Below are 21764 nucleotides of genomic sequence, written 5' to 3'. Positions count from 1 at the left end.
TTGAAAATATACCTTTCAAATAGATAAATCTTACAAAAGAAATAAAGAAGGAGAGAGAGAAAGAGAGATGGAAGGAAAGGAGGAAGGAGGGGAGGGAAAGAGAAAAAGGAAGGAAGAAGAAAAGAAGAAAGGAAAAAAAAAGAAGAGGTTTGAAGGTTTTGCATATGTTATTCACATATATTAGAGGTAGCAAAAAATCGGTATGGAGACTCATTAAAAAAACATTGTGGTAGATCTCTTTAATGATGGCTATAAGTTTTTGGAAAATTTGCTAATAGTGGGGATGGAACTGAAAGAATATGGATTCAAGAGATATTTAGGATTTAGATATTTACATTAATAGAAGCTACTGATGGATTGAACATGGCTGAGACAAATTGGTAGTGTAAAGAAATCTTAGGTTTCTTTCTGATGCTTTAATGGAAGTGCTGAATGAAGAGAGACAGAGACAGAGATAAAGACAGAGACACAGATACAGATACAGACACAGGCATGGACACAGATTGAAAGAGGATGGGAGAGAGGGAAAAAGAGAGAGATGGTTTTTGTCTATTTTTTGATGGTTACAGTCAAGAGAGAAGAGCTAAAAAGTTTGGCTTTAGGCAGTGCAAATACAGTGCTTGTCATAAGAACATATAAGATGATTTGTAGATATTTGGATGTATGAATTAGAATATGTTAAAAGCCCCAAATTGAAAATAATTTAAAAAACTATCAAAAAGAATCTATATTGGAAGGAGTGCACTCATAAAATGTCAAACTGTGAAATACTATTTAGACTGAAAAGATAATGACATGAATACATGTAAGGCATTATTAGTGCAATGGAAAATATTTCATTATAGGTGGACTGAAACTTCAGCTTCAGTGTGAACTAAGAACCAGTTCTCTGTCCAGAGTCTTGTTATTCAAGTGATCAGATGTGTTTTACTGTTCCTCTTTTATATACAAATTTCTTGGCCATATGTTAAATTTTAGTCTCCTACTGAAAGCATGAGCTTTTTCCCTCTTTACAGCTGGATAAATCTAGAGCTTGGTTCATATTTGAAAGTCTGGACTTTGTCCACAACAAAAGATGTGACACAAAATATCTTTCATATATGCATCTATATGTTTGATATGCAGACATACATGCTCACATATGTAAAAGTAAAATATATAGTATATACTGTGAGCTTCCAGTGTCATGATGGCTCTGAAGATGCTCTGAAAAGTATGAAATTCTATCCTGATGTGAGATGTTCTTGTAATACTATTTGATTTGTACATACATATAGTACAGTGTTTGGGAGGAGGGTAGGAAAGAAGGGGGGTTTTAATATGCAAATCTGTAAAATAACTTCCTCAACAGAGCAAGATTTTTATCACTCCACCATGAAGGAGGAGAAATTATTGTGCTTTGCTGCTAATTACCCTAAGGTATTTGACTGTTTACAAAGAGTAAGTAAAAGTAAACAAATACTGACATTTCTAATACTGAGCAAATTCCTAATTTCTTGCTTTGTATTAGCAACTTTTTAATGTACCAAGTATCTCCAAAATACCTTAAAATTTGCAGAGTGCTTCACATACATGCTTTCATTTGGATTCCATAGTAATACCCACATTATTTTGTTTATTTCAAGAGAAATTATCTTATTTAGAAAGTAGCAGGATTGTGACTCAAAACAACTTCTCTGGTTCCCTGTCATATGCTCTTTATTTCCTAAAGGTTGTCTTGTAGGTTTTTTTTCTTTTGCTTTTTAATCCTAGAAAGCAATGGGACAGTATTTTTCATTTGTGCATTTATATTATAATAAAAGCCTATGTTCTAGGAATTATATTTTTAGTACTCCTGCCAGTGAATTTTAAAAATATTTATTTTAGATGTGGGAAAAATATAATCTTGCCTCTTAACTTGCTCAGGAAGAGAAAGGGGTCTATGACCGCTGACCCATAGTGACTATATTAATAAGCAGTAGATAGAAAGTGTAAAAGCAATACAGAATCTAAAGTTTTCATCTAAAGTCAGAGCAATTAGAATGATAGTATCTCACACTTACTGAACACTTATTATATGCCTGGCACAATTTAACTCCTTCAATTTTTTGAATTATTTAATTTTCAGGGTAATCAATGAAATAGATATTATTCCTGTCTAAACACAAAACACAAAGAAATGGCCACACAGAAACCATGATTCTTTAGGAGGCAAGGTTCTAATGGGAAAGTTAAACATTCTAGGACTACAAATGTAGAGGAAATAATGATTCAAAGACTGAAAATGGTTTTAAAAGAGGGGAAAAGATTTCTCAGGTTTCACAAATTCTATCCACATATAAAAATTTAGTTATTCCCATTTTATTGGGAATGATTGAAACCGTCCTTACTGTATACTGAATTTTACAAGTAACCTCTATGATTATAGAACTATTTCATTAAAAATGTACAAAATAAATGTCTTCTGCTTCTCAAAATTAGGTGCTTTTCTGAGTATTGCATGAACCCTGTATCTTTACTATATCCACACTGTCAACCACTCATTTTTTAAAAAAAAACAATTTGAGAGGTAGGGATGATAATGGGTTTTAGGGTCCAAACAAACTTTCAAACTCACCCAACACCATGAAGTGCTCATATTCTACAAAGGAACACCTTGCAGACATTGTATTATACACACACCTGTACACAAGGACACAAAGGCACACACACAACATTTGAAGGAATGTGCCCGAAGGTTTCTCTACCTACAATTCTGTTTCTTGCCGAGGATGGAAAGAAAGTTGATGGATCATCAATGAGGAAGAGCTCTTGACGATGTCTGCTGAACTGGGCAGCGAAATATTCAGGATGAGGATACTTCACACTCGCTGGAAGTTTCACAGCCGAAAGCATATAGGTCAATGGAGTGTCCTCATTTTGGGGAACATCACTCTCCTGAATAGGCATTTTGATTCCCAATACTTCAGCATAAGTAACTAATACCTCCCAAGGAGCATGGATCTTGACAAAGTAAGTCCTTCCATCTTCAGAGTCCTGCATTGTAAAAAGAGGAAAAAGAACACAAAGCTTCCTGAAATATTTGTTATTGAGATGATTGAGGAAAAGAAATAAAATTTTACAAAATCTCAAACATGTACAAGTATTTTCAGTTAATTGAAATTTTTTCAGCAAAACTTTTAGGAAACCAAATTCTCAAAACGTATGCTTACATAAACAAGGGCATAGGTACATATAATATATATGTATATGTGTGCATGTGTGTGTGTATGTATGAAGGAGAAACAGAAAGAGAGAGAAAGAGAAATTCATGAGACTCCAAGGTGGCAGAAGGGAACAATGTGCTGTGCTAGGATAGGGATCAATAGCAAAACAAACAAACAAAAAATAGCGTAGGAAGTGTGCTGTAATGGGAGAATCAGAGAACACAAAAATGGAGTTTCTACAGAGGGAAGAGGAATGCCATGGGCCTATGTGGAAGCTGCAGGCACACAGCATGAAAATGGACACAACACACTAAGCAGCCGAGTCAGAGTGGGGTAGCAGCTTAGAGATGGAGGTGAGACCAAACTGCGATAACCTGTATTGATATAGCCAGAAGACGAGCATGGTGTGAGTCTGGCCTGGAGACCTAAGGTACTTGCAGACCCAGCAGAAGTAAAAGGGGCACATTTATCTTATCCCATCTTCTCTACAAAAGTGGTCAGCACCCAGCTGGAAAAGGGAAGTGACATTTTGGGCTCCAGCCGAAGCCATGGAAGCCTTTGTGTGTATGTATATCAACTGGCTGTGACAGGATACCACTTAAAATTGATCAAAGAACTAAATCTACAACTCAATACAATCAACTCATTAATGAACATTAGAGAAACTCTGCAAGACATTGGGATATGCAAGACTTCTTGGAAAAGACCTCACAGCACAGCCAATCAAAGCCAAAATTGACAAATGGGATTCCATCAAGAAGCTTATACAATGCAAAAGAAACACTCGGCAAAGTGAAGAGGCAACCAACAGAATGTGAGAAGATATTTGCAAACTACACAACTAATAAAGGGTTAATATCCAGAATCTATAAAGAGCTCAAGAAATTTAAAACAAAATAAAACAAACAATCCATTTAAGAAATGGGCCAAAGACTTTGATAGGCATTTTTCAACAGAGGAAATTCACATGGCCAATAAACACTTGAGAAAATGCTCAGGATCACTAGCCATCGAGGAAATGCAAATCAAAACCACAATAAGGTTTAGCCTCACTCCAGTTAGAATGGCCATGAAACAGAAATTAACAAATGAAAAAAGCTGGTGAGGATGTGGGGAAAAAGATATCTTGGTCCACCATTGGTGGGAATGTAAACTGGTTGTAACCACTGTGAAAGACAGCATGGAGATACCTCAGAAATCTGGAGACCAAGACCTAGTGAATGAGTGGAGCTCATGAACTGGGACTGTGAAAAAAGGAAAAAAAAAATGAGAGTGTGTGAGAGAACTCACAGTGTGGCTGAGATGTGAGTACTCTCAGTGGGAGACGCCACAAACTCGAGCGGCCTTGGCTACTCAGTGAGAGACACTGCAGGAGGATCTGAGCTTACACTGAGGACTGCAGAGATCCTTTGTGTGATCCTTGGTACAGAGCAGACGAATATTATTCCCATCGGGGCTAGTGCTCAGGCACTGATCGCCATCGAGAAGAAGAGCTCAGCTGAGTGGAATTACTTCCCTTCTGATTAAAAACAGAGAGAGAGAGAGAGAGAGAGAGGGAGAGATTTATCACACCCAACCTGGGTTTGTCACCTTAAGCACACCCTTAACCCTGAAGAACTGAACAGAGCTCTCTGGCCAAACCCACCACAAGACTCTAGAGAGTCACTGAAAGCAGACAGTCCCCTTTTTATCTTAAGAGTCATAATAAAATGAAAAAAGTAGCCACAGTGGGAAAAAAAAAAGAAAATAACAAGTATCTCCACAAATGGCAAACAACAAATGCAACAACTGAGGGGACAAGAACAAGGAAGACAACATGACGCTCCCAAAAGAACATGATAATTAATACAAGATTATGAAGACAATGAGATAGAAGAAATGAAAGAAATAGAACTCAAAAAAATTTATGATAAGAATATATAGAAGTGGGCCGGCGCCGCGGCTCACTAGGCTAATCCTCCGCCTAGCGGCGCCGGCACACCGGGTTCTAGTCCCGGTCGGGGCGCCAGATTCTGTCCCGGTTGCCCCTCTTCCAGGCCAGCCCTCTGCTGTGGCCAGGGAGTGCAGTGGAGGATGGCCCAGGTGCCTGGGCCCTGCACCCCATGGGAGACCAGGAAAAGCACCTGGCTCCTGGCTCCTGCCATCGGATCAGCGCGGTGCGCCGGCCGCAGCGCGCCGGCCGCGGCGGCCATTGGAGGGTGAACCAACGGCAAAGGAAGACCTTTCTCTCTGTCTCTCTCTCTCACTGTCCACTCTGCCTGTCAAAAAAATAAAAAAAAAATATATAGAAGTAATCAAAAACAAATGCATGAGGGCCTGCACCGTGGCTCACTTGGTTAATCCTCTGCCTGTGGTGCCAGCATCACATAAGGGTGCTGGCTTCTAGTCTCTGTTGCTCCTCTTCCATGCCAACTCTCTGCTGTGGCCCTGGAAAGCAGTGGAGGATGGCCCAAGTGCTTAGGTGCCTGCACCTGTGTCGGAGACCAGGAAGAAGTACCTGGCTCCTGACTTCAGATCTGTGTAGCTCTGTTCACGGCAGACATTTGGGGGGTGAACCAATGGAAGGAAGACCTTTCTCTCTGTATCTCTCACTGTCTCATTCTATCTGTCAAATAAATAAATAAATAAAAAGAATCATTAAAAAAACACAAATGCATGAAATACTGAAATCCATGCGGGACATGAAAGAAAATCTCTCTTATGAAAATGAAATCTTAAGGAGGAATCAAAATGGAATGAGGAATTCAATAGAACAAATAAAAAACACAGTTGAGAACCTTAAAAACAGAATCAGTGTGGCAGAAGAGAGAATATCGGACTTAGAAGACAGAGCACAGGAAAGCATACAGTCAAACCAAAGAAAAGAAGAGGAAATTAGAAATCTAAAAAATATGGTTGGGAATCTACAGGATACTATTAAAAAACCCAACATTCAGGTTTTAGACGTTCTGAAGGCATGGAGAGAGAGAAAGGAGTAGAAGGCCTTTTTAGAGAGATACAAGCAGAAAAATTCCCGTCTTTGGAGAAATAAAAAGACATCCAAGTACAGGGAGCACACAGAACTCCCATTAAACATGACCAGAAGAGATCCTCGCCATGACACATTGTAATCAAACTCACCACAATGAAACATAAAGAAAAGATTCTAAAATGTACAAGAGAGAAATTACTCTCAGAGGATCTCCAATGAGACTCACAGCAGACTTCTCATCAATCCCTACAGGACAGGAGGGAATGGTGAGACATAGCCCAAGTACTAAGAGAAAAAAACTGCCAGAATATTATATCCTGCAAAGCTCTCATTTGTGAATGAAGGTGAAATAAAGACCTTTCATAGCAAACAGAAATTGAAAGAATTTGTCACCACTCATCCAGCCCTGCAAAAGATGCTTAAAGATGTGTTACACACAGAAACATGGTCATCACATGAAAGAAGGTAAAGGAAGAAAATCTCTCAGTAAAAGATCACAAGTTCAAAGCATATATTAGAAATACATTTGGAAAAGTGGCAGGGAAAAGTCACTACTTATCAATAGTCGCATTGGATATAAATGGCCTCAACTCTCCAGTTAAAAGACACAGACTGGATGAATGGATTAAGGAACAAAACCCATCTATTTGCCTACAAGAAATACATCTTTCCTAGAAAAGTGCATGCAGACTGAAAGTCAAAGGGTGGAAAAAGATATTCCACGCCAACAGAAACCAAAAAAGAGCTGGTATGGCCATATTAATATCAGAAAAAATAAATTGTAACACTAACACTGTTAAGAGAGACAAAGAAGGGCACTATATAATGATTAAAGGATCAATTCAACAGGAAGATGTAACTATTATAAACCTGTATGGACATAATAATAGGGCACCGGTTATTTAAAAGATATGCTAAGGACCTTAAAGGGAGACTTAGACTCCAATACAATATCATTGGGGGACTTCAATACTCCACTTTCAGCTAAGGACAGATCAACTAAACAGAAAATCAGCAAGGAAACAGCAGATTTAATTGACACTATAGCCTAAATGGATCTAACAGATATCTACACTTGAAGAATACACATTCTTCTCAGCAGTACATGGAACCTACTCTAGGATTGACTAGGCCATAAAGCAAGTCTCAGCTAATTCCAAAGAATCGAAATCATACCATGCAGTTTTCTTAGAGGACAATGGAATGAAGCTGGAACTTAGCAACTCAGGAATCCTTAGAGCATATGCAAACACATGGAGACCGAACAATATGCTCCTGAATGAAGAACAGGTCACAGAAGAAATCAAAAGAGAAATCAAAAACTTTCTGGAAGCAAATGAAGATAACAACACAACATATCAAAACTTACGGGATACAGCAAAAGCAGTGTTAAGAGGAAAGTTTATAGCAATAGGTGCCTATATCAAAAAACTGGAAAGGCACCAAATAAATGAGCTATCAATGCATCTCAAGGATCTAGAAAAGCTGCAGCAAACCAGACGCAAAACTAGTGGGAGAAGAGAAATAATTACAATTACAGAAGAAATCAACAGAATTGAGTATGAAAAAAAATTACAAAAGATCAGCCAAATGAAGAGTGAGTTTTTTTAAAAAATAAACAGTTGACACTCCATGGACACAACTAATTAAAAAAAAGGAGAGAGAAGTACCAAATAAATAAAATCAAATATGAAAAAGGGACTGTAACAACAAACACCAGAAATTACTACAAAGAGTTGTATGCCAGCAAACAGGGAAATCTATCAGATATGTTAGATTACTGGACAAATACAACATACCTAAATTGAACTATGAAGACAACCTAAACAGACCCACAATTGAGACAGAAATTGAATCAGTAATAAAGGCCATCCTGGCCTGCGCCGCAGCTCATTTGGCTAGTCCTCTGCCTGCAGCGCCTGCACCCCAGGTTCTAGTCCAGGTTGGGGCACCGGATTCTGTCCCAGTTGCTTCTCTTCCAGTCCAGCTCTCCTCTAGCCCTGGAAGGCAGTGGAGCACAGCCCAAGTGCATGGGCCATGTACCCATATGGGAGATGAAGAGGAAGCACCAGGCTCCTGTCTTCGATCAAGCAGTGAGCCAGCCGCAGTGACCAGCCGTAGCTGCCATTTCAGGGGTGAACCAATGGAAAGAAGACCTTTCTTTCTGTCTCTCTCTCTCTCACTGTCTAACTCTGCCTGCTTAAAAAAAAATAATTTTAAAGGTACCTCTCAACAAAGAAAAGCCCAGGACCAGAGGCTTCAATGCTGAATTCTGCCAGACATTTAAAGGAGAACTAATTCCAATTCTTCTCTAACTATTCAGAACAACTGAAAGAGAGGGAATCCTCCAAAATGCTTTTTATGAGCATCACCTTAACCTAAACTTGAAAAGGATGCAGCAGAGAAGGATAATTACAGACCAATTTCCCTGATGAACATAGACGCAAAATCCTCAATAAAATTCTGACCAATACAATGCAACAACACATCAGAAAGATCATCCACCCAGACCAAGTGGGATTTATCCCTGGTATGCAGGGATGGTTCAATGTTTGCAAATCAATCAATGTGATACACCACATTAACAGACTGCAGAAGAAAAACAATATGATTATTTCAATAGATGCAGAGAAAGCATCTGAGAAAATTCAACACCCTTTCATGATGAAAACTCTAAGCAAACTGGGTATAGAAGGAACAATCCTCAATGCAATCAATGCAATTTATGAAAAAATCATGGCCAGCATACTACTGAATGGGGAAAAGTTGGAAGCTTTCCACTGAGATCTGGTACCAGACAGGGATGCCCACTCTCACCACTGCTATTCAATATAGTTCTGGAAGTTTTAGCCAGCGCCATTAGGCAAGAAAAAGAAATTAAAGGGATACAAGTTGGAAAGGAAGAATTCAAACTATGCTTCTTTACCGATGATATGATCCTTTAGGGGATCCAAAGTACGCTGAAGCAAGACCCCTACCTTACACCTTACACAAAAATACACTCAACATGGATTAAAGAGCTAATTCTACGATCCGATACCATCAAATTATTAGAGAACATTGAGAAACCCTACAAGATAAAGGCACAGGAAAAGACTTCTTGGAAAAGACCCCAGAGGCACAGGCTGTCAAAGCCAGAATTAACAACTGGGATTACATCAAATTGAGAAGTTTCTGTACCGCAAAAGAAATAGTCAGCAATGTGAAAAGGCAATGGACAGAGTGGGAAAAAATATGTGCAAACTATGCAACTGATAAAGGATTAATAACAGAATCTAAAAAGAGATCAAGAAACTCCACAACAAAAAAAAACTAACAATCCACTTAAGAGATTGGACCAGGACCTAAATAGACATTTCTTTTTTTATATAAATTTATTTATTTTTTATTTGAGAGTGAGAGTTACACAGAGAGAGGAGAGGCAGAGAGAGAGAGAGGAATTCCTTCCGATTGTTTACTCCCAAATTGGCTGGAAGAGGCAACAGCCAGAACTGCGCTAGACATTTTTCAAAAGAGGAAATCCAAATGTCCAACAGACACATAAAAAATATTCAGGATCACTAGCAATCAGGGAAATGCAAATCAAAACCACAAGTTCACCTCACCCCAGTTAGAATGGCTTAAATATAGAAATCAAGAAACAACAGGTGCTGGCGAGGATGTGGGGAAAAAGGGACACTAACCCACTGTTGGTGGGAATGCAAACTGGTAAAGCCACTATGTGAGTCAGTTTGGAGATTTCTCAGAAACCTGAATATAGCCCTTCCACATGATCCAGCCATCCCACTCCTTGGAATTTACCCAAAGGAAATTAAATTGGCAAATAAAAGAGCTGTCTTCACCTCAATGTTTATTGTAACTCAATTCACAATAGCTAAGACCTGGAATCAACCTAAATGCCCATCAACAGAAGACTAGATAAAGAAATTATGGGATATGTGCTCTACAGAATACTAAAGAGCACTAAAAAAATGAAATCCAGTCATTTGCAACAAGATGGTGGAATTTGGAAAACATCATGCTGAGTGAATTAAGCCAGTCCCAAAGGGACATATATCATAGGTTCTCCCTGATCTGTGACAACTAACTGAGCACCTAAAAGGAAACCTGTAGAAGGGAAATGGACACTATGAGAAACAATGACTTGATCAGCCCTTGTCCTAACTGTCGAGGAACAACTTAATACTCTATCCCTTTTAGTATGTTTTTCTAATTAATATTATTGGTTGAACTCTTTGATTAACACATAATTATTCTTAGGTGTTTAAATTTAACTGAAAAGTGGCCCCTGTTAAATATAAGAGTGGGACTGAGAGAGGGACGACCAGTACAGTTCGGCACATGCTCTCTCAGACTTACTCCTAATGGTAGAGCTAGAAACATGCCAGGGGATTCCAACTCAATCCCATCAAGCTGGCATGTACCAATGCCATCTCACTAGTCAAAGTAATCAGTTTAAGTTCATAATTGATCATAATGATAGGATTAAGTGTCAAAGGATCACATAAACAAGACCAGTGTCTGCGAATACTGATAGAATTAAAAAGGAGAAAACGATCCAACATGGGAAGCAGGCTACACAGCAGAATCATAGAATGAAAGGTGTCCTAAACAGCATTCTGGCCTCAGAATCAGCCCTTAAGGCATTTGGATCTGGCTAAGAAACCCATCAGAGTTTCTCAGGCATGGAAAGGCAAGACACTCTGGCAAAAAAAAAAAAAAAAAAAAAAAAAAAAAAACAACAACAACCACCCTAAATGAAAGATCTCTGTGAGTGAGATCCCACTTGCCACTTATGTGGAAGACTTGGACTGTGTTGATATAGCCAGAGGAAGACCATGGTGTGAGTCTGGCCTGGATTGTGGTCTGGATTATCTGGCTTCATTGCGGATAAGAGTGCTCTATCTCAAACAATATTTAAATAAATAAAAATTTTACAAAATAAGATTCAGGTATAAATATATATTGAAACTTACCCTCTTGTCTTCAATTTCCAATTCAAGACCTGATTTTCGGAGATTTTGCTCAAATTCTTTTCTTCTTTCCTTTAGCAAAACAAACAGAATTATGCAGAATACTTTTATTCTTATTTGTTCAATGAGAGACTTGGTACACGATGGCCAAACTTCTAAGTGTTCTGTGTCCCACCCCAGTTATTTTAAAAAGGCCTCCGTGTATTACGTCAAACTTAATGTCATGTACTGTTTTCCATCTGTACAATAATTCCCAATAATCATAAAAATCCAATATATCCTATAATCTCTGGGAAATATGCAGCAGAACTTTTAATGGAAGACATATAAAAACTTTACTGAATAAAATACTGCTTTTTAAATAAAAGCTTTACAATAAGACAAATATATCATGCTGTTATTTGGGATGACTCAGTATTACAAAGTTCAATACTCTGCAAATAAATTATATATTTAATTCAACTTTAAGCCAAAATGTCAATATGACTTTTTAATCTTGAAGGATAGAATGGCTTCACACAGAGAAAAATCAAATTAAACTATAGGTCATTAGTTCACATAATCAAATTATGTAGACTTAAAAACAATTCACTGATCATCAATATTTTTGCTTGAACTGTGAGTAAAGTATAACAAAATACACACTAAAATTTTAAAATACTTAATTACAGTATCTTCAAACACTAATCTTCAAATAGGCATGTCTTGAGTATGTATAATATGTTTTTTAAAAAGCTAGGAGAGAGGATTTTGAATGTTTTCACCAAAATGAGGGTAGATATTGAACACTGTACAATATAGGCCTGTATCAGGGCCTGCGCTGTGACACAGCAGGTTAAAGCCCTGGCCTGCAGCAATGGCATCCCATGTGGGTGCCGGTTCTTGTCCCAGCTGCTCCTCTTCTGATCCAGCTCTCTGCTATGGCCTGGGAAAGAAATAGAAGCTACCCAAGTCCAAATGACATAAAGAGAAGATTCTAAAATGTGCATGAGAGAAATGCCAGATTACTTTCAGGGGATCTCCAATTAGACTCACAGCAGACTTCTCATCAGAAACCCTACAGGCTAGGAGAGAGTGGTAAGATATAGTCCAAGATTAACAGAAAAAAAAAACTGTCATCCCAGAATATTATACCCTGCAAAGCTCTCATTTATGAATGAATGTGAAATAAAGAATTTCCATAACAAATAGAAATTGAGGGGACAGCTCTGTGGTGTAGCAGCCGCCTGCAGTGCTGGCATCCCGGACATTGGTTCGAGACCCAGTTGCTCCACTTCTGATCCAGCTCTCTGCTATGCCTGGGAAAGCAGCAGAAGATGGCCCAAGTGCTTGGGCCCCTGCACCCACATGGGAGACCTGGAAGAAGCTCCTGGCTCCTGGCCTCGGATCATCACAGTTCCGCCTGTTGTGGCCAATTGGAAATGAACAAGCTGATGGTAGACCTCTCTCTGTCTCTCCTATCTCTGTGTTACTCTGGTTTTCAAATAAATCAATAAATCTTTTAAAACAAAAAATGAAATGGAAAGAATTTGTCATCACCCATCTAGCCCTACAAAAGATGCTTACTGATGTGCTGCACACAGAAACATGGTCATCACTACAAAAGAAGGTAAAGGAATAAAATCTCTCAGTAAAAGATCAAAGGAAGTTCAAAGTAAAAATTAGGAATATTTTTGGAAAAATAGCAGGGCAAAGTCATTACTTATCAATACTCCCCTTGATTGTAAACGGCCTCAACTCCATAGTCAAAAGACTAGACTTGCCAGCACCGCAATTCACTAGGCTAATCCTCCGCCTGCGGCGCCAGCACACCGGGTTCTAGTCCCAGTCGGGGTGCTGGATCTGTCCCTGTTGCTCCTCTTCCAGTTCAGCTCTCTGCTGTGGCCCGGGAGTACAGTGGAGGATGGCCCAAGGGCTTGGGTCCCTGCACCCACATGGAAGACCAGGAGGAGCACCTGGCTCCTGGCTTCAAATCGGCACAACGTGCAGCCATAGCGGCCATTTGGGGGTGAACCAAAGGAAAAGGAAGACCTTTCTCTCTGTCTCTCTCTCTCACTGTCTAACTCTGTCTTTCAAATAATAATAATAATAATAAAATTTTAAAAAAGACCAGACTGGCTGACTGGATTAAAAAATAAAACCCATGTATGTTCTGCCTATAAGAAACATATCTCACCAACAAAGATATATGCAGACTGAAAGTGAAAGGATGAAAGAAGATATTCCTTGCCAAAAGAAACCAAAAAAGAGCTGGTATAGCCATCTTAATATCAGAAAAATATTAACTTTAACAGAAAAACTGCTAAAAGAGTCAAAGAAGGGTACTATATAATGTTTAAGGGATCAAATCAACAGGGAGATGTAACTATTATAAACGTGTATGCACCTAATTACAGGGAACCTGGCCAATTAAAAGAAATATTAAGAGATTTAAAGGGAGACTTATACTCAAATACAATAGTATTGGAGGACTGCAAAGCTCCACTTTCAGCAATGGACAGATCAACCAGATGGAAAATCAACAAGAACACAGCAGAATTAATCTAACTATAGACCAAATGGAACTAACAGATAACTACAGAACTTTTCACCCTACAATTCCAGAATACACATTCTTCTCAGCAGTGCATGGATCTTTCTCTAGGATTGACCATATACTAGGCCATAAGCAAGTTTCAGCAAATTCAAAAACTGAATCATACCATGAATCTTATTGGACCACAATGGAATGAGGTTGGAAATCAGGAAGTCAGGAATTTCTAGAGCATATGCAAATGCATGGAGACTGAAAAACATGCTCCTGAATGAGAAGTGGGTCATAGAAGACATAAAAAAAAATAAAAAAATTTCTGGAAACGAATGCAGATGACAACAAAACATATCAAAACTTCCATGATACAGCAAAAGCAGTGAAAAGAAGAATGTTTATAGCAATAGGTGTCAACAGCAAGAAATTGGAGGTCAGTGCTGTTGCTCAGTCAGTTAAAGTCATGGCCTGAAGCGCCAACATCCCATATGGATGCCAGTTCAAGACCCAACTGCTCATCTTCTGATACAACTCTCTGCTATGGCCTGGAAAAGCAGTGGAGGATGGCCCAAATACTTGGGCCCCTGTACCCACATGGGAGACCTGGAAGAAGCTCCTGGCTCCTGGTTTTGGATCAGTGCAGCTCTGGCAGTTGCTGCCATCTGAGGATTGAACCAGCGGATAGAAGACCTCTCTCCTGTCTCTACCTCTCTGAAACTTTTCAATTAAATAATATAAATCTTTAAAAAAATTGCAAAAGCACCAAATAAATGAGCTATTGATGCATCTCAAGGATCTAGAAAAACAAGAATAAACCAAGGCCAAAACTACTAGGAGAAAAGAAATAATTAAAATTAGAGAAGAAATCAACAAAATTGAATCCAAAAAAAAAACATAACAAAAGATCAGCAAAAGGAAGAGCTGGTTTTTTGAAAAATAAACAAAAGTGACACACCAGTGGCCTAATTAACCAAAAAGACGACAGAGAAGAACAAAATCAGTAAAATTAGAGATTAAAAAGGAAATGTAACAATAGACACCAAAGAAATAAAAAGAATCATCAAAAATTATTACAAAGAGCTATATGCCAAGAAGAAATAGATTCATGGACACATACAATCTACCTAAATTGAGCCATAAAGACATAGAAAACCTAAATAGACCCATAACACAGGCAAACAAAGAAAAGCCCAGGACTGGATGGCTTCAATGCTGAATTCTACCAGACATTTAAGAAGAACAAATTCCAATTCCTCTCAAGTTATTCAGAACAACTGAAAGAGAGGGAATCCTCCCAAATTCTTTCTACAAAGCCAACATCACCTTCATTCATAAACCTGAAAAAGACGCAACCGAGAAAGAGAATTACAAACCAATTTCCCTGATAAACGTAGACACAAAAATCCTCAACAAAATTCTAGCCAATCAAATCCAACAACACATGAAAAGATCACCCACCCAGACCAAATGGGATTTATCCCTGGTATGCGGGGATGATTCAACATTCGCAAATCAATCAATGTGATACACCACATTAACAAACTGCTGAAAAAGAAAAACCCCACATGATTATCTCAACAGATGCAGAGTAAGCATTTGACAAAATACAATTTCCTTTCATGATGAAAACTCTAAGCAAATTGGGTATAGAAATAACATTCCTCAATACAATCAAAGCAATTTATGAAAAACCTGTGGGGAGCAATCCGGACTGGACTAAGTTACTGGAATTAAGACTTATTCTATGCATCTGCTCTCCCACAATATGGCGCTGGGAGAGAAGTAAACAGCTTCTGCACAGCTGCCTCCAGTTCAATCAATAAACTGTAGGACTTGCTCCTGATTGGAGAGCAGCGTACTCGGCGTGTGGGCAGCCGAGTTAGGATTGGCGGAGGAGGACTATAAAGGAGGAGAGAGACGGCATGCACCAGGAACATCTATGAGGAACATCTAAGGGGAACATCTGAGGGAACACCTGTGCAGCCCCCCGAGAAAGCCGGCCGGCGGTGTGCCGCTCCCCTGCGGAAGTGGGGAATGTGGCCAGGGGGAACTGCCCTTCCACGGAGGTGGAAGGGATAGTAGCCAACCCGGGAAGAACCAGCAGCAAACCCGGGGAGGGCCGAGCAGACGAAAGAACAGCGCAGGGTCCTGTGTCGTTCCTCCATGAAGAGGGGGAGTGACAAAACCCACAGCCAACATTCTATTAAATGGGGAAACGTTGGAAGCATTCCCAGTGAGATCTGGTACCAGACAGGGATGGCAACTCTCACTACTGCTATTCAATATAGTACTAGAAGTTTTTTGCCAGATCCATTAGGCAAGAAAATGAAATCAAAGGGATGCAAATTGGGAAGAAGGAAGTCAAACTATCCCTCTTTGCATAAGACATGATTCTTTATATAGAGGATACAAAAACTCCACTAAGAGGCTATTGGAACTCATAGAAGAGTTTAGTAAAGTAGCAAGATATAAAATCAGTATACAAAAATCAACAGCCTTTGTATACACAGACAATGCCACAGCTGAGAATGAACTTCAAGATTAATCACATTCACAATAGTTACAAAAACCATCAAATACTTTGGAATAAACTTACCCAATGAAGTTAAAGATCTCTACAATGAGAATTACAAAACCTTAAAGAAATAGAAGAAGACACAAAAAGAAAAATGGAAAATTCTTCCATGTTCATGGATTGGAGGAATGAATATCATCAAAATGTCCAATCTCCCAAAAGCAAGGTACAGATTCAATGTGATATCAATCAAAACACCAAAGACATTCTTCTCAGATTTAGAAAAAATGGTGCTGAAATTCATATGGAGACACAGGAGACCTCGAATAGCTAAAGCAATTTTACACAACAAATCAAAGCCGGAAGCATCACAATACCAGATTTTAAGACATACTACAGGGCAGTTATAATCAAAACAGCCTGGGACTTGTACAAAAACAGATGGATAAACCAATGGAACAGAGCAGAAATCAATCCAAACATCTACAGCCAACTTATAATATTTGATCAAGGAGCTAAAACCAATTCCTGGAATAAGGACAGTCTATTCTACAAATGGTGCTGGGAAAACTAGATTCCCACATGCAGAAGAATGAAGCAAGACCCCTACCTTACACCTTACACAAATATTCACTCAACATGGATTAAAGATCTAAGCCTACGTCCTAACACCATCAAATTATTAGAGAACATTGGAGAATTCCTGCAAGATATTGGCACAAAGACTTCTTGGAAAAGACCCGAGAGGCACAGGCAGCCAAAGCCAAAATTAACAACTAGGATTACATCAAATTGAGAAGTTTCTGAAAGGCAAAAGGAACAGTCAGGAAAGTGAAGAGGCAAACGACAGAATGGGAGAAATTATTCACAAACTATGCAACTGATAAAGGATTAATATTCAGAATCTAAAAAGAGATCAAAAACTCCACAACAACAAAACAAACAACCCACTTAAGAGAAGGGCCAAGGACTTAGACATTTTTCTTTTTTTTTTAAGAATTATTTATTTATTCAAAAGTCAGGGATATACAGAGAGAAGAGAGGCAGAGAGGCAGATAGAGAGTGATCTTCCATCCAATGGTTTACTCTCCAGATGGCCGCAATGCCCAGAGCGGCACTGATCTGAAGCCAGGAGCCAGCAGCTTCTTTCGGGTCTCCCACATGGGTGCAGGGGCCCAAGGACTTGGGCCATCTTCTACTGCTATCCTAGGCCACAGCAGAGAGCTGCATTGGAAGAGGAGCAGCCGGGACTAGAACACGCACCCATATGGGATGCCAGCACTTCAGGCCGGGGTGTTTACCTGCTCTGCCACAGTGCCGGCCCCATTAAACAGACATTTTTCAAAGAGGAAATCCAAATGGCCAACAGACACATGCAAAAATGTTCAGGATCACTAACCATCAGGGAAATGCAAATCAAAACCACAATGAGTTTTCACCTCACCCCAGCTAGAATGGCTTTCACACAGAAATCAACAAACAACAAATGCTGGTGAGGATGTAGGGAAAAAGGTACCCTAATCCACTGTTGGTGGGAATGAAAACTGGTAAAGCTAGCATGGAAGACAATTTGGAGGTATGTCAGAAATCTGAATATAGTCCTACCATAGGACCCAGCCATCCCACCCTTTGTAATTTTCCCAAAGGAAATAAAATCGGCAAATAAAAGAGCTATCTGCAGCTCCATGTTTATTGCAGCTCAATTCACGATAGCTAAAACATGGAATCAACCTAAATGCCAGTCAACAGAAGACTGGATAAAGAAATTATGGGATATGTACTAATGGAATACTACATAGTGGTAAAAAAAAAAAAATGAAATCCGGACATTGGCAACAAAATTGATGAATCTGAAAAAATCATACTTAGTGAAATAAACCAGTCCCAAACAGACAAATATCATATGTTCCCCCTGATCTGTGACAACTAGTAGAGCACCTAAAAGGAAACATCTAGGAGTGAAATTTACACTATGAGGAACAAATATTTGAATAGCCCTTGTCTTGAGTTTAGAGGATCAGTTTATTATTTTAGTTTTTTTACTCTTTTCTTTTTCTACTTAATATCATTGGTTGAACACTTTACTTAACACAGAATTACTCATAAGTCTTTAAATCCAATTGAAAATTGATCACAGTAAAAAATAAGAGCCCAAATAAGAGAGGGAGGAGATGTACAGTTCGGCAGACGTTCCCTCGGACTTACCCCTAAGGGTAAAGCTAAAAATTTTGCCATGGGACTCCTAATTCCATTAAAGTGGGTGCTAATGCCATCTTACTAGTTAAAGCGATCATTTTAAGCGTGTAACATATATATAGGAATAAGTGTCAAAAAAATCACATAAATAAGACCAAGTGTCTGCTAATAACAACAGGTGGAATTAAAAAGGAGAGAACGATGCAACATGGGAAGCAGGCCACACAGCAGACTCAGAGAATGACAAACACCCTAAACATCACTCTGGCCTCAGAATCAGCCCTTAAGGCATTCAGATCTGGCTAAAAAGCCCATGAAAGCATTTCAGGCATGGAAAGCCAATACACTCTGGCAAAGAATGATCTACATGAAGGATCTCTATGAGTGAGATCCCAGTGGAAAGAAGGGTCCATCAAAGAAGAGGTACCTTTCTCCAAAGGGAGGATAGAACTTCCATTTGATTATGGCCCTGTCTAAATACTGATGGAGTTTGTGGACTCAAGAGGCTTCCATAGCCTTGGCGGCTCATAAGAGCATCAGGTGATCACTGACATCATGAATAAGAGTTTCAATTGTTAAATCAACAAGAGTCACCGTGCACTTGCTCCCCATGTAGGACCTCTGTCCTTAATGAGCTGTTCTATGATAATTAACAGTAAAACTTGTCTTCAAACAGTATTTATACTTTGTGTGTCTGTGTCTGTTGAAATCTTTACTTAGTAAAGAGTTGGTCTTCTGTATAAAAAGATAATTAAACATGAATCTTAATGAAGAATGGAATGGGAGATGGAGCAGAAGGTGGGATGGGAGTGGAAGTGTGAGGGTGGGTATGGGGAAGAATTCCTAAAGCTGTACCTATGAAATTAATATTTATTAAATAAAAGCTTTCTAAAAAATAAATAAAAGTGAACAAAGAATATCAGCTTTGAAAGTGTCAATTGCCATAATGAAAATAAAATAGGATCATAATTACAATATAATACAAAGTCCACTGCAGATTGGATAAATTCATCCTACAATTTCAAAATAGTATTTTCACTGAAAAGATTTTTATTATTTTCAAAAACTCCCGCAATTTGGTGGCCACACTTAATATCTAATGTGAGCTGTCTAAAATACCTCAGCTTCTTGGAGGAGAAGTAAAAGGACTTTGTCTCTAAAACATCCAGTAAATTTAATTGGCATCACACATTCATTACTCGGCTGCCTATTTTGTAGTCTTTTCACTCAGTTTCAGCTTTCAATAACACTTCGGAAGTCTCTGACTTTTTACAACGTAATTCAATGTGAATATCCACATCAAAATATAGAATATACTTCTTTTTGTTATTCTTGTGTTTCTCACATAGGCACTTACCGCTTTTATTTCTGCATCTTCCCTTAAGTCATCAGCATAGGAAAGTACAAAATCAATTTGCCTAATCCCATCTCGGAAGAAGATAGAATCTTTGCTTTGCTCATTTTTTTTGAAACTGTAGGAGACATAAATGGCACAATTTTAAATTCTATTTTTATTCTCAAGTGGCAAAAAACATGGAAATGATTACCTAATATTTGTTTTCTTAAAGATTTATTTCATTTCTTTAAAAAGCAGACTGACAGAGAGAGTGAGCAAGAGGGAGAGAGACACAGAGAGAAAAAGATCTTCTCTCTACTGCTTTACTCCCTAAATGGTTGCAACAGCCCAGGCTGGGTCAGGTCAAATCCAAGAGCCTGGAACTCCATTTAGATTTTCCACGTGGGTGGTAGAGATCCAAGTATTTGGACCACCTTCTTGCTGCCTTTCCAGGATCTTTAGCAAGAAGCTGGATCAGAAGTGAAACAGCCAGGATTCATTGCTCCAATAGGGAATTACAGCATTGTGAACAGTGGCTTAAACTGCTGTTCCACAATGCAGGCTCGATTATCTAAAATTTGGTCACCAATAAAACAAAATAAACATGCAGTTAAAGATTAGAAAGCTGGGAGCCTGCTAGTTGGTCTTATAGCAAGTAAATACTCATGCAAATTAATCTTTAACACTGATTTCTCATGTGAAACAAAATCAATCCTGTGTTTAAATCTATACAAATTCGCTTGCTTTAATAACTAAACTTAAAACTTTAAATTTCATATGCTGTGTTGCCTGTTAATTATTTCTCTTTCAAAATAGCAAAAACACTAGAGAACTCCTAAAAGAATTTTATGTGTGGCTGATTTGGCTTTTCACAGTTAATATAAAATATGTAATACTTAATATTATTATATTATATTATATTATATATATTATATAATATAATATATATAATATATTATAATATATTATAATATAATTATATGTTATATAATTATATAATATTAATTATATATTAATTATATTAATTAATTGATTAATATTAATTATATAATTAATAATATATTATAATAAGATATATAATTATTATATAATATAATTATATTATATAATAAAATATATTTATAAAAATTATATGATATAATAAAATATTATATAATAATATAATAATATAATAATATTTTATTATATTATATATTGTATAATATATATTATATTATAATATAATATATTATATATATTATATATAATAGCCTAAGTGTGGCACATAGAATTACAGAAATAGATGATTTATTGGATGTCAATGAGGCACCTTTCCAATTGCTTTAGCTAACCCATGAATAGGAAGTTCGATGATTTTAATCTTCACAACTGGTATTTCTTTTCTTCTTCTTCTTCTTCTTCTTTTTTTTTTTTTTGACAGGCAGAGTGGACAGTGAGAGAGACAGAGAGAAAGGTCTTCCTTTTCCGTTGGTTCACTCCCCAACGGCCACTGCGGCTGGCATGCTGCAGCGGGCACACTGCACTGATCCAAAGCCAGGAGCCAGGTGCTCCTCCTGGTCTCCTATGTGGGTGCAGGGCCCAAGGACTTAGGCCATCCTCTAATGCACTCCTGGGCCACAGCAGAGAGCTGGACTGGAAGAGGAGCAACCAGGCACAACTGGTATTTCTAATAGTTTATGTCTGTAAGTATTGTTTTATAGTATTCTATACCATTTTTCACCTAAGTCAGGCCAGATGGATCTCCCATAAAAGACAGCGGATGTAAGTCAGTCAGGTATGAATAAGTTAGGAAGCTCATGTTCAATTTGTGGTCATGTTCAATTTGTGGTATTTTATATCTATGTAACAGCTATTATTACATATAAGTTTGATTGAAAATCACTTTGGAAAAGAAAAGGAAACAAAGCAAAACCAACAAAACCATTCATTCTTGTAAGTCATCATAGTATTAGCTTATCTTATGAAATTCATCAATTTGTGGAAGCCAATTAGAACAAATGGTTCTAATTTGACTATATTTACTCAAAATACAAAATCAGAAGGAAAAAGCAATAGTTCTCT

The 21764-nt window shown here is 38.1% G+C and overlaps 1 protein-coding gene across 1 annotated transcript in view; it reads right to left on the bottom strand.

The window, feature by feature from the left end:
• Positions 1-213: 213 nt before the first annotated feature.
• Positions 214-21764, bottom strand: part of LOC127488962 (uncharacterized) — a 52412-nt gene continuing 30861 nt past the window's right edge. Inside the window, exons 4-5 of the mRNA XM_070067769.1 lie at positions 11133-11201; positions 214-3015 (exon numbers count right to left, since the gene is read on the bottom strand). Coding sequence (XP_069923870.1) covers positions 2650-3015; positions 11133-11201 — 435 coding nt within the window. The 3' untranslated portion in view covers positions 214-2649. The remainder of the gene's footprint in view (positions 3016-11132; positions 11202-21764) is intronic.

Source organism: Oryctolagus cuniculus, unplaced genomic scaffold (genome assembly GCF_964237555.1).
Source record: "Oryctolagus cuniculus unplaced genomic scaffold, mOryCun1.1 SCAFFOLD_105, whole genome shotgun sequence".
In the NCBI taxonomy this organism is placed as follows: Eukaryota; Metazoa; Chordata; class Mammalia; order Lagomorpha; family Leporidae; genus Oryctolagus; species Oryctolagus cuniculus.
This window is presented reverse-complemented; position numbering and strand designations above follow the sequence as displayed.